This window comes from Canis aureus, chromosome 20 (assembly GCF_053574225.1).
Source record: "Canis aureus isolate CA01 chromosome 20, VMU_Caureus_v.1.0, whole genome shotgun sequence".
Taxonomy (NCBI): Eukaryota; Metazoa; Chordata; class Mammalia; order Carnivora; family Canidae; genus Canis; species Canis aureus.
In genome coordinates, this window is record NC_135630.1 from 45,186,348 (window position 1) to 45,200,658 (window position 14,311).

Sequence of the window (14,311 nt, forward strand, 5' to 3'; positions counted from 1 at the left end):
ATTTAATAAAGCAGATAAACTTAGGGGAAGGGAAGGAAAAAAAGATAAAAACAGAGGAAGGCAAATCATAAGAGACCTTTAACTATAGGGAACAAACTATATGGAGGGGAGCTGGGTAGAAAATGGGGTAATGGGGCAATTGGGGGATGGGCATTAAGGAGAGCACTTGATGTAATGAGCCTTGGGTGTTATATGCAGGTGATGAATCACTAAATTCTACCCCCTGAAACTAATAATATACTATATGTTAATTAAATTAAATTTAAATAAAAAATTAAAACCTTAAAAAAAAACCATGTATTTATGGTGGAGAAAGAATAGGCTCTTTAATAAATGGTGCTTGGACACATCCAAAAAGAATGAATTTGAACCCTTCTCTCACACCATATTAAAAATTAACTGAGGGGACGCCTGGGTGCCTCAGCGGTTTGGCACCTGCCTTTGGTCCACGGCGCAATCCTGGAGTCCCCATTGAGTCCTACAGAGGGCTCCCTGCATGGAGCCTGCTTCTCCCTCTGCCTATGTCTCTGCCCCGCCCCCCCCCCCTCTGTGTGTGTGTGTTTCTCATGAATAAATAAATAAAATCTTAAAAAGAGATTAAAATAAAATCTTTTTTTAAGTTAAATAAATAAAAAATAAAAAATAACTGAGAATGGATCATCTACTTCAAATGTAAAAGTTAAAATTATAAACTTTTAGAAAAAATGAGAAAATCTTGTGATATTGGAAAAGGGAATGATTCTTAAACATGACACCAAAAGCACAAGCAACAAAAAAAAGGAGTAGAGAAGTTGGACTTCATCAAAATTAAATTAAAGACTTTGTGTTTCTTTCTCTCCCCCCCCCCCCAAGATTTTATTTATTTATTCATGAGAGACACAGAGGCAGAGACATAGGCAGAGGGAGAAGCAGGCTCCCTGTGGGAGTTAGTCCCAGGATCCCGGGATCATGACTTGAGCTAAATGCAGATTCTTAACCACTGAGCTACCCAGGTGCCCCTAAAAACTTTGTGTTTCAAAGGACATTATCAAGAAAGTGAAAAGATAGCCGCCAGAATTTGAGAAGATAATTGCAAACCATATATCTGATAAGAGACCTGTATCTAGAATACAAAAGTCATTTTTAATAACTTTATAAAAAGCAAACAACCCAGTTTAAGTATAGGAAAAGGATTTGAATAGACATTTCTCCAGAGAAGATCTGCAAATGGTCAGTAAGCCGTATAAAATGATGCTCAAGGAAAATTAAAATCACAATGAGATACTGTTTAATGCCCTCCAGGATGCCTAAATTTAAAGAAGGAACAACAGATCTTGGCAAGGATGTGGACACTTTGGAACCCTTCTGTGTACCACTTATGGGATTATAAATATTGAATTATTCAGCAATTAAAAGGAATGAAGTGTTGACACATACTACAACATGGTTGAACCTTGAGAATATAGTGCTGCATGAAAACCAGTTACCAGAAAGTCACACATTCTATGTCCCATTATATGAAATGCCTGAAATAGGCAAATTCATAGAGGCAGACAGTAGATTAGTGCTTGCCAAAGGGCTAGGTGAGGGAGGAGTAGGGAACAATTGCTGATTGATTCAGGGTTTCTTTTTAGGGTAATGGGAATGTTTTGGAATTAAAAAGTGATGGTTGCACAACTATGACTATAATAAAAACCAATAAATTGTATGCTTTAAAAGAGTGACCTAAAATTTAAAATTCACTTGGTGAAGCATGCAACTCTTGATCTTGATGTTGTGAGTTTGAGGCCCACGTTGGATGTAGGCATTACTTGAAAATAAAACACTCTAAATAGAAGAGTGGATTTTATGCTATGTAAATTATATCTTGATAAAGCTATTATTAAAAAATAATAAATGAAGAGGTCTGACATTGTGGGGGAAAACCTACTTTCACTTCCATTTTCTCTTTTAGTGATACTGTTTGAGAATACGTAAGATGTCGATTTTAAATTTCTTTTTTCATAGCACTGTTGCAAGAATCCAGTTTCGTCTCCCTGATGGTTCTTCCTTTACAAATCAGTTCCCTTCTGATGCTCCTCTAGAAGAAGCAAGGCAGTTTGCTGCACAGGTAAATTTATGTCTTGTCTTGAATTGTAGTAAAAGTAGACGAATAAATGGGTTACTGAAATGTAGGAGGGGAAAATGTCCAAACATGATGTGTGGAGTGTAAGTCATGACTTATCTCCAGGAGGGAAGCACCAGACACCTCTGGGGTGTTGTGGAGCTTCCATCAGGTATTAGTGCCATATAGGAAAAGCATATCTGTTTGTTGCACAAAAATAGGGATTTGCAGTATCATACAATAGGCTTTGGAAAACTTTCTGCTTTTGCAAATGATTTTCCAAAGATCTAATCTGAGCAAGTTGTCACCTGTAAAAAGATGCAGTTTTTCTTCCTTTCTCTTCACATTTTCTGTAGGTCACTTTGGGGCTTGCCATTTTCCTGCCATCTGCCAGGTGGCCAAACCTAAAGATCAGTAATCTTTATTTGGTAATAAGTATCTTCTTCAGGAATTTACTTCTGGAATTTGGCCTTAATTCTGAGTAGATGTGAAATTTTATATCTTAGAAAATAAGATACGAGTAATTTCCAGTTACACTTGACCCTTGAACAGTTGGATATAAAGGGTTGCCAACCCCCTACATAGTCAAAAATCCATGTATATCTTATACCGTATGCAAAAAGTGAACCTTACTAGTAACCTACGGTTGACCAGGAGTGTTACCAATAACCGTTGAACACGTTTTGTATGTTATATGTATTATGTATTGTATTCTTACAATAAAGTTAGCCAAACAAAGGAGAATGTTAGAAAAATCTTAAAGAAGAGAACTTACAGTTAGAATGCTGTACTATTAAAAAATCCATGTCTTTGGGGGCCCACACAGTTCACACCCATGTTGTTCATGGGTCAAATGTAATTTTTATTCTCTGATTGAGTCCTTTTCAAAATGGAATCTAGGCATTAGGTGTCCTTTAGGATCCAGGCTCATCGTATGCCCTACTCTTTGTCTCATGTAGCTTTTCAAGGTTAAAAGTAGGATTCAGATTTTTCCCCTTGACCTCATTTCCCTATTTAGTCTGCTGTCTCACTTACGGATCCTGAGAAGACACCTAAAAAGCTGTCTGCCTTCCTCCACTGGTCAGTTGGGCTGTGCAATGTAAAAACATTTTTGAAAACTCTTTTTCCCTAATCTTACAGTGGAACCAACCCCCAGTAGCTCTTTTATTCTTCTTTTGCCTTGGAGTCCCACTTGGGGCCTCCCAAAAGGGAGTACTTACTCCTGGCCTGAGTCTTACCACTTCTGCCACAGGTAAGTGAAGAGGAAGCCACCTGAGAAAAAATCTTTGCATCAGTCCTATTAGAACTTTATCTCAGTAATCTAATTTTTGTGTTTTTTATGTCCTCATGTTAGAGTGAGAACAATGAGAGATAAATATATGACCTCCAGTAGAAGAAAAAAGTTACAAAAAACAAAAGTGTTAGTCTGTTTCTTTGGAATCTTCTAGGGAGAGAGAAACAGTTGTCTAAGATTTTACAAGTATAGGTGACTTAAAATCATGAAAGTGACCATGTTGCTGCTGCCCAGTGTAGGTTCCTGGATTTGGGATTGTGTGTGTAGCATGGATTGACTACGGACCATTTATTTTTTTGAAACAAGGAAGACGTGTAACTCCTAATGCTATATATATATATATATATATATATATATATATATATATATATATATATATATATATGAGGAAAGTTCTGGACTATTCCAGATTTTTAATAGGCAATGCCTATAATCCAAATGTGTATCAGAGAGATAGTAATGTAAGTTTGCCAAAGTATAGTGAAAACCAATGACAAACTGCAGGGATATTTAAAAGGTATATAACTGTTCATTTTTATTCAGTTTATTTATATGGTTTTAGGAACTATATTCTTGCTACTTTGTGGTCATTTTTGAGTTGTAAAAGCTTTTAGGTAATAATTGGATTTGATAGCTTTGAGCTACTTTTTGAAGCACAAAGTTTTTATAAAGGTTTTGTGAGTTTACATTTGAATGAACTTTTTTTTAAGATCTTATTTATTTATTTGAGAGAGAGAAAGCATGAACATACTGAGGGGGAGAGGGAGGGAGAGGGAGAGAGAATCTGAAGCAGAGTCTGCACTGAGTAGGGCCTGACACAGGGCTCGACTCACAACCCTGAGATTCACAACCTGAGGTGAAACTAAGAGTCGGATGCTTAACTGAGCCACTCAGGTGCCCCTGAATGAACTTTAAAATTAAGGCAGTTTAAATTAAAGCAGTCATTTTAGATGCATTTGGGTGTGTAATATCTTACTTTAAAAAGGCATCTTTGTAAAGTTTTAAAACTTATTGTTATATTACAGACTGTTGGCAACACTTATGGTAATTTTTCACTAGCAACTATGTTTCCTCGGAGGGAATTTACCAAAGAAGATTATAAAAAGAAATTACTGGATTTGGAACTTGCCCCAAGTGCTTCAGTGGTACTGTTGCCAGTATGTATATATGCTTTTTTTCTATCTTTATTGTCCTGTTTGTTCTACTCTTGATCATATCTTTTTCTTTTTCTTTTTTTTTTTTTTAAGATTTTATTTATTTATTCATGAGAGGCAGAGAGAGAAGCAGGCTCCTCACTGGGAGCCTGATGTGGGACTCGATCCTGGAACTCCAGGATCATGAGCCAGAAGCAGATCCTCAACCACTGAGCCACCCAGGCGCCCCCTACTTTTGATCATATCTTGTAATTAGTGGAAGGGAAGGCCAAACATGTACTGTGGGTAAATTCACATTGTCCAAAAATGCTAGGTTAATTTATTGTTCCATTATCCTGTGTTTTATATTTGTATTGCTAATGAGGCACTAAAGTATTTTAATTTTTACCTTTTATTCTAACCTCTTTAGATGCACAAAGATGACCAGTAGGAGAAGAAAATAAGAAATATACAGTATTGGTCTAATGTATAGATTTAGTGTTTTATTTATGTATGACCCTACTGTTTACCAAGTATTTAATTTATTTTTATTTTTTAGAAAGATTTTGTTTATTTATTTAGAATAAAATTTATTTTAGAATAAAATCTTTAGAAAGATTTTATTTATTTATTCACGAGAGGCAGAGACCTAGGCAGAGGGAGTAGCAGGCTTCCTGCGGGGAGCCCGATGTGGGACTCAATCCCGGACCCCCGGATCACAACCTGAGCCAAAGGCAGACACTCAGCTGCTGAGCCACCTAGACGTCCCTTTACCAATTTTTTTTTTAAAGATTTATTTATTTATTCATGATAGAGCGAGAGAGAGGCAGAGACACGGGCAGAGGGAGGAGCAGCTCCATGCAGGGAGCCCGATGCGGGACTCCAGGATCGTGCCCTGGGCCAAAGGCAGGCACCAAACCGCTGAGCCACCCAGGGATCCCCCTTTTTACCAATTTTTTAAAAAAAGATTTCATTTTAACATAAAAATAACATTAATTTTTAATCATATTAATCATATTTGATCCTCATAACAGTATTTTAATCTCTGATGAAGAGGCTCAGAAAGTTTAAGTGACTTTGCGAAGACATCTCCTAAATGCCAGAGATGGTAGGAGAGCCTGGGTCTATATTTTGGTTAGGATAGTTTTCATGGTTCTGAAGTAGAGCTCCATCTAAAACAATTAGCCTTCCAGTAATCAGGACTAACTTGGATTCACTGAGGTTTTGAAACCTTTCCCTGTTTTTTAATCAGCAAGGAGGACTTCCCTTACTGAAGTTGTTAAATTTCATTAAGAGTTCAGTTCTTAAAAAAAAAAAAAAAAAAAAAAAGAGTTCAGTTCTTTTAAAAATAATTGGTTCATTTCACCAAGATCTACTTTCTAGTTTTAGTGTTTTGCTTACTCCTTTATTTTTTTTTTTTAAGATTTTATTTATTCATAGAGAGAGAGGCAGAGACACAGGCAGAGGGAGACGCAGGCTCCATGCAGGGAGCCCAACGTGGGACCCAATCCCGGGACCCCAGGATCACACCCCAGGCCGTAGGCTGCGCCAAACCACTGCGCCACCCGGGCTGCCCTGCTTACTCCTTTAAAAAACCGCTCCTAGAGTTCCCAGAAGTTTATGTAAAATATACACCCAAAAAAAAAACAGCAGAAGATGGTCATTTTACCTTCCTTCAGTAAACTAAAGTTGGTAGGACTTTGTTTCACAGATAAAAGATTCATCTAGAACTGGAGTGTGGTGATGTGATTGGGCTCATGTAGCCGTTGTTGTAATTTATTTCTTAATTTTTAGGCAGGAAGACCAACTACATCCATGGTACATTCTTCCAGTGGAGACTTTTGGACATTATTGGGGACAGTCCTTTACCCATTCCTTGCCATCTGGAGATTGATTAGCAACTTCCTATTTAGTAACCCTCCTGCACAGACCTCTGTGAGAGCAGCAGCAGCAGAGTCCTCAAACCTTGCATCATCTAGCAACTCAGAGAAAAGGTATGTTTGTGTTTTCCCCATCTGCAGGATGTGTTAGTAATGCCCAGTACCTTATTCAAAATGAGTATTTTTGTTATAAGTACTTTGCCGTCTTTCTATATAAGGGAAAAAACTTAAATGTCCTGATTCTGAAGTTTTACTTTATCATCTTTCCTGAGAAGCTCACTACCTCAGTTTTCTCAGCCACTCTTTTTTTTTTTTTTAAGATTTTATTTATATATTCATGAGAGACACAGAGGCAGAGACATAGAGGGAGAAGCAGGCTCCCTGCAAGGAGCCCAATGTAGGACTCGATCCTGGATCCTAGGATCACACCCTGACCTGAAGGCAGACACTCAACCACTGAACCACCCAGGCATCCCTCTCAGCCATCTTTCTAAAACCTACTCCACAGAAACCAACTTTACCTCTGTTGGTTTTATTATTTCATTTGTTGATTTCTCCTTATACTATGACTATAAAGGCAGATTTATTTTTCCAGGTCTAAATAGTAGTATCTTTCTTGCTAACCATGTTTTGTCCAATAAGCTATTTCATTTCATTTGATTAATTTCTCACAATCATCTTGCATACATATTTTTGGGTGTCATTGTGCTTTAGATAGTTTTAACCCCTGGTGGTTCTTTGATCTGCTTCCTGTCTTCTGTGGGTCATTCAGAGAAGGACTAAACTGAGGAAACTGGATATTCACTTGAAAATGGTGCTTTCTTCAGAGTTTTATTTTAGACTTGTCCCTTAATCAAGAGGCCTCTCTTTTATTGCAGATGGCGAAGGTTAGAATGAGAATTTTAAACACCACCAGTAACTTTAGCTCATACCTCTGTTAAGATTCTGCATATTTCAAACAGGCTACTGGAAAGTATTTTCCTGGAAGGTGGGGATCGTAGCTTTTTCTTTTCTTTTTTTTTTAGATTTTCTTTTCTTTTTTTTTTTTTTAAATTTTTATTTATGTATCATAGTCACAGAGAGAGAGAGAGAGCCAGAGACACAGGCAGAGGGAGAAGCAGGCTCCATGCACCGGGAGCCCGACGTGGGACTCGATCCCAGGTCTCCAGGATCGCGCCCTGGGCCAAAGGCAGGCGCTAAACCGCTGCGCCACCCAGGGATCCCCGTAGCTTTTTCTAATAATTAACATGATTTATTATATACCTCTTGCTGTTGAACACTGTTAAGCCATTAATGGGCATTATAGCAAATAACACCAATCCTGTGTGATGAGTAATGAAAATCCTTGCCTTTGTCTGCCATCAGTAAGGAGAGTCCGTAGTCCTATGTCCTGTTGACTCTGAATGAAGACTTGTGTGAATATTGTGATTGGGCTGATTTAGCCTTTATCTTGGTTTCTTTTATAACTGTCCTTAGTACATTACTCAAGTGGGGTTACAGGGAAATTCTTCTCTGGACTGGGAATGGCATTCAAACTAGGTCTTGTTAGTGGTGAATTTTAGAATTCTTATTGGGCAATGGATGGAAGCATTTAATTCTGAATTGCTGTTACTTAGCATAGCTTCCTGTGTGGGATTTCTTTCTTTCTCCTTTTCTTTTCTCTTTTTTCTTTTCTTTTCTTTTCTTTTCTTTTCTTTTCTTTTCTTTTCTTTTCTTTTCTTTTCTTTTCTTTTCTTTCTTTTCTTTCTTTCTTATTTATTTTTTTTTTTTGATTAAGAAACTATCCCAAATGTGGGGCTTGAACTCACAACCCTGAGAGCAAAAGTGGCCAGCTCTACTGACTTGAGCCCACCCGGTACCCTGCGGTGTGAGCTTTTAAAACTTCTTTCAAGTAAGGGAAGAGATCTTAGGTTGGTGTAAAGGATGAATGAATGTTTATCTTGAGGGCAAAGCTTTGTGTTCCACTGTTGATCCTCCCCACACCCCCATACCCCGCCAACCCTTGGAGAATGTATTAAAACAGCTTAAATTTCACCCCTGTTTTCCTTTCAATTTTCAGATGCTGAAAAGCCTGTTTGTTCTTAATATTGTTTATAAAAATCAGTCCTTCTTAAAGATTATGAAAGGATTAAAAATTGATCATTGATAATTTCTGTAAATTAGGCTATGAATGGAGCTTGGATAAGCTCTAAGGTGCTGTGTAAGTTATACACATTTTAGTAGATATATCAAGTTTGTGTACGAAATGAAAGATTCATTAGCAGATGGCCCCACTCTCCTGAAGCTTAGAGAGTCATCAAAAGATACATGGAAATGCAGCAGTGACTGGGCTCATTTGACTTGGAGAACAATTGAAGTTAAACTGCCAAAAACCTGTGTGGACTTGTGCCGTGTTAGGAGATAACAATTATCACCCATGGACTCTCTTTAAAGTCTAGCTGCCTGTCCTGATGGAATTGTAGAAGAAACAGCTTTGATTGCTGCTGTTTTCACTTTCTGTCGCCTTTTCTTTTCTCCCTCTTCTTATATCAGGGACCCAGTCAGGAAAAGAGTGCTGGAGAAACGGGGGGAAGACTTTAAGAAGGAGGGGAAGATCTACAGATTGAGGACTCAAGATGACGGTGAAGATGAAAACAACACCTGGAATGGAAATTCTACTCAACAGATGTAGTGTGACAGTACAGTATGTGCAATAATCATTGTTTCCCTTATGATTTAATGCAACTAAAATTCTACTGGAGAAGTGGGACTGCTTTTTTGTTTTCCAGCTGGTCTATAAAGTGTCTCTTTATTTCTGCTTAGTGAGTGGGTTAAAGTTGTTTAACTCCTCAGACAACTCAAGAGATGAAATAACTGGCCCCTAGGTCCTTGCATATATGGTAACCAACTGCTAGAAGCCTAAAAGAATCAAAAGGTCTGTCACAGCCCCCCTTTATCAGCTTTCTTACTCAGTATCTCATATACCCGTTAGCCCTAAGCGCTCAGATGACACGTTCTGTTTAGAGCTATTTTGCTCCAGGTCTCTTAAGTCCATAGAAAGTAACTGGTATGTCACTGAGTAATTTGACTCTGAGTCAGAGCATTTTTAACTAGCCAACCAGATGATAATTTATGTTTAACTTTTCTCTTTTTGCTCATCATCTGCAAGCAAAATCTTGTAGTTTTTAATCTTAAACACTGAATAAAAAATCTTTTCCAAAAATCGAAATGATCTTAGTTTTCCTTTAAATTTTGTTATATTAGCATCTCTTTGTTGCACAGGGCTCTGTTGAGGTCATGTGTTTGTCCGTTCCCCCCCCCCCCCCCACAGTATTGCCCTGGAGCTATCTCAGGAAAGTAGCTGTGACCACCCTACTTTAAATGTCACTGAAGGAAGTTTTCTGACATATATCGATGCTATGTTACTGTCTGTCCTAAGTCAGTGAGGCATCACTTTGTGTAATGTTATGTATAGTCCGTTCTCCTCAGATACAAAACAGCTTTTGAGTTACAACTAGTTCTCTCTCACCTTCATCCTGAAGGTTTGCTCTGGACAATCATATTTTGAAGACCTAAGCTTACATATAGGTAGCACAAGAAATAATGGAATAAAGATAGGCTCATTTGGTTATTAAGAATTATAAAGAGATTCTTAACCTGATTTATATGATACTTCGTCCCTTTGTTTTTGGTAATGGAGACTACTAACTCAATGTTTGAAAAAGAGAGTAAGCTTGACAGTTCCTCTTTTATTTAACCTTCCATTTTTAGATTGAAAGATAGTGCTTTCGAGTGAACATACAGATGACTCAATTTTGTAATGGGAGGAAGAAATTTTCTCAGAACAAACTTGGTGTTTTTTCACCTATGAAATAATGATTTTTAAAAATGTTAATAGTGTTGGCAAGGAAACAGCTGGGCTGTAATGTTGGTAAGAGTCAAGACTGGTATACTCCAGAAAACATCAGCAACCTTAAATGTTTTAAACTTCTTGACCCTTTTTTCTAAGGAATGATTATAAATGCAGACAAGGTTTAGGTACAAACATACTCATTAAGTCTTACATCAACTAAATGCCTTCTGCAGAAGTAATTAGCTTTTGATGAGAAATGGTACAGTACTAATTTATCAGTTCAGCTTAATATATATATTCATTGACTACCTGTTATGTGTTGGAAGAAAAAGCAGAATACAAAGTTGTAGATACAATATGATCTCAGCTTTGTAAATACATTTTATATATAGATAGTATCTGTATTAACATAATGTAAAGAAAACAACCAAACATTTAATAGTGGTCTTAGTTCTTTTTGCACCCTAATAAGTTTTCGCGATTTTCTGCGGTGATCATATTACTTGCATACTCTAAAAAGTTTGGAAAATAAATATTTCCAGCAAGCATCCCATTTAAGTAAAGATTTGTAATCTTAAAAGATACAGCAATATGTGACTTAAAAAAACAAAACAACCTTTCGAATGGGTTTTGAAACCTAACAACTTTTAGAAATATACTTGCAGAAACTTGGAATACCTCAAGTCCATTTGCTTGAAAAAATTTAATATAGATTTCAGAGAAATGTACATAAAAGAATAATTCACAATCTTTGAGTAAGAGGATCCCTCAATTTTATATTTTAAAAAGTATAGTTAGGTAAAAAATTCAAAACACTATAGAGGGTTGTAAAATGAAAATGAAGTCTCTTTCTTTGCATCTTACTCTAGTTCTGTTCCCCAGAGGTAACTTCTATTAACAGTTTCTTTTGTAATCTTCAGAAAAATGTTATGCATATATAAGCAAATATGTGATCTTTATTTTTTAAATACGATCATCCTCTTTTTTACTTACACAGTCTTAAAAGATCTTTCCCTATCAACACATAGCTACCTCATTCTTATTAATGGCTGTGTAACATTTTATTTGATAAATGTACCTCAACTTATTCATTCTTTGGTGGCATGCATGGGTTATTACGGGAGATTTTTGGCTTGTTTTTGTTTTTCTATTAGAAATACTGCTATACTGAACATCTTTGGGACAGCATTGTCTTAGCTGTGAAAATATACCAATAGGATATGTTTGTATAACTGAGCCATAGAGTGTTTGCGGTTTGGATCATAAATGAAGCTGCCAGAGTGCTGCTCCCACCAACAGTATCTAAGAATGTCCATTTCCCCACATACACTTTTTCATCTTTGTCAGTGGTAGATGAAAAATTGTATGCATTTTATATGCATTGTATTGATCACAAATGAAAGTTGAGCATCTTTTAACATTACTGATCATTTCCATTTATTTTGAGAACTGACTGTATTTGCTGGTTTTTCATCTTTATTGATTTATAAGAATTTGATGTATATAAAGAAAATTAGCCCTTTGTCTAGAATATGCTATAAATATTTTCTCCCTATTTATCTTTTGATGTTGATGGTAATTTTCTGCCACAGTATTTGTGTGATCACATTTATTGGTGTTTTTCTTTATGGCCTCTGGGTCCTAAGTCTTGCTTATAAATACCTTTCTTACTTTGAAAATTAATTTTAAAAAATTCACCCATCTCTCTCCTAGTCTTCTCATGGTTTAATTTTTTTACATTTAAATCTGGGATCTGGCTCCCTTTCCAGTGGCTAACATCCTGAGGAGCTAACCTCTTGATGCATCACCATTTGTGGTCTATTCCCTCTGTCCTAATTTGGCATGCCACCTTTGTTCTATGCTTCATGCGCATATGTAGTTTATGTGTATGTGCTTTTTTGTTGATCTTTCTTTTCTGTGCTACCAACCTATTTTTTAATAACTAGCTCCATAATGTTTTAATATTCTTTTGCCCAGATTATTCTTCTTCCCACAAGTTTATTTAATGTGAAACTTTATGCCCCCTCCTCCTCAAATAAGTTACATTGAATTTTGAGATTTAGATGTAATTGACACAATACTGGGTCTTTATGCCTAAGAAATGTCTTTCATACCAGTTTTAGAACCACCCTTACTCCCATCTGACAAACTTTTCCAGTCCATCGATGGAGAAGAATGTTTCTATACCACAAATTGTCAGGTTGCCCCTTGCCCCCCACCAGTGAAACATTTGATAGGAATTTTCTACAGATAAACTCCAGTAAGGAATGCTCGCAGGAAACACAATTTCAAGCATAATCAGACATTTATTTAATTTTAAGTAAACTCCACACCACCTGTGGGGCTTGAATTTAGGATCCCAAGATCAAGAGTTGCATATTCCACCAATCAAGCCATGATTACTCTTTTAAATTTAGTTGAAAACTACCCTTTATTTTTAAATTCTCCCAAATATCCATTCTCTCCAATATCCCAGGTGTCTTATTATTAGCACATTGAGGGGAATTGACAAAGACCACATCATCTTTCTGTGCTCCCAGCACTACTCTGGGTGTGTTTTGTGACTAAAACACACAACAGGAACAGGTGTGCTTTCTATGCCCTGTCTCCAAAATGTGCTTGCTAGAGACAGTGAGACATGGTCCTTTATCCTCAAGAACTGAGAGTAGGGAAATATACACTTCCACTAGAATATGGACAAGCTGTAATAGGGGATATTTATAAGCAAAGTAGTGGAAGGCATGTTTGGGGAAATCAGGGGCAGCTGTGTGGAGAGAAAGGTATATTATTTGAGCTGAGACTTGAAGGCATTTTCAGAAAAGGGCATCCTAAGGAGAAGAGTATTTGCAAAGACACAGGAAGATGGGATAGGGATTTACACGAGGTTCAGAATTACCACAGATTGAGAGAGGAAGAAGGCAAACAGTGGAGTTGATTTCTTATAAAAAAGAATTGCTATGGTTTTTACTCATATTTCCACCTTTGAAGTCTCTGAACCTTAAAACAGCCCAATTAAGTGTCTCACAGAACCATCAGATAAGCTCAGTACTTGTATGTTTCCACAAGAACCAGTGAATTCCTGATACTGGGACAAGATGCAGATATTTCCATTTTAATTAGGGACTTAGTGGTCCCTAACAGTGCAGAAGGCCTTTATGAAGTCTGGTATAGGCAGAAGAGGAGATCCAAGGAGTTCTGTGCACAGTACAGGCATATGGGCAAACCACGCTTGTTTGCTAACTGGAGCAAGTGGCAACTTGCAGGTCAGAATGCAGAAATTGTGCTCAGTTCCTGTTGGCCTGCTTGTGTTTTCCCTTGCTTGGAGTGCTTACAGTACTTGTATGACAGAAATGCCACACAACAGACACCAAGAATTGCAAGAGAAAAGAGTACGTACAAAGCTGTCTGGGCTTCTGTCGCACCTAGTGTTAACCCCAGGAACTGAACTTCCTCCTCTCGCATGGGACTGGCAGTAGCTTCAGCATCTGGGAGAGGAAGACAAAGGGCAGTTTATGTACTCGTACAGAGGTAGGTAGCAGATCAGCGGTAACCTGTATTACGCCCAAGCTACGTCCTTGGAATAGAGGAGTATCCAGGGTGAGCGCACTGAGGTGATGACCAGATGCATCCCTTTCACTGAGTTACTGAACCTCTGAAGTAGTTGTATTGTTTTAAAAAAATCTCTGTCAACAATTAAAGTGGGTAACTATCTCTTTTCTATAGTAATTTATGCTTTGTCAGTCATTCAAATATTGGGCCCCTTCCATTGTACCAAGCACTAGGTTTGCAGTCATTGTATTAGATCCTCACATCAGCCTGGAAGCATGTGCCTAGTTTCTTGCCTAAGATCACACAGTTAACGGTAGCGCTGGGCCAAGACCAGACGAGGGCCTGGTTTCTAGATGTAACATTTATCCTCAGTTCCATTGTTCCAATCCTAAGAATATTTGGAGCATTCAAAGAAAATAAATATCGGTTGAAGGAAGGAAGGAAAGAGAAAATAAATACTGGAAAGGCAGGCAGTAGGGAATAAACTAGAAGAAAATAGACTGAAAAGGCCCCTCCAACCCTCTGGCTTTAGTCCCTCCC

At 37.4% G+C, this 14,311-nt stretch overlaps 2 protein-coding genes across 4 annotated transcripts in view; one reads left to right on the plus strand and one right to left on the minus strand.

Moving 5' to 3' along the window:
• UBXN4 (UBX domain protein 4) overlaps positions 1 to 9,598 on the plus strand; it is a 48,364-nt gene extending 38,766 nt beyond the window's left edge. For all 3 annotated transcript variants that reach the window (XM_077861528.1, XM_077861529.1, XM_077861530.1), the window contains exons 10-13: positions 1,987 to 2,089; positions 4,403 to 4,534; positions 6,305 to 6,504; positions 8,923 to 9,598. In XM_077861528.1, coding sequence (XP_077717654.1) covers positions 1,987 to 2,089; positions 4,403 to 4,534; positions 6,305 to 6,504; positions 8,923 to 9,061 — 574 coding nt within the window. In that variant the 3' untranslated portion in view covers positions 9,062 to 9,598. The remainder of the gene's footprint in view (positions 1 to 1,986; positions 2,090 to 4,402; positions 4,535 to 6,304; positions 6,505 to 8,922) is intronic.
• A 470-nt stretch (positions 9,599 to 10,068) lies between these two features.
• The window catches only part of LCT (lactase), a 51,687-nt gene continuing 47,444 nt past the window's right edge, over positions 10,069 to 14,311 (minus strand). The window contains exon 16 of the mRNA XM_077861765.1: positions 10,069 to 13,707. Coding sequence (XP_077717891.1) covers positions 13,487 to 13,707 — 221 coding nt within the window. The 3' untranslated portion in view covers positions 10,069 to 13,486. The remainder of the gene's footprint in view (positions 13,708 to 14,311) is intronic.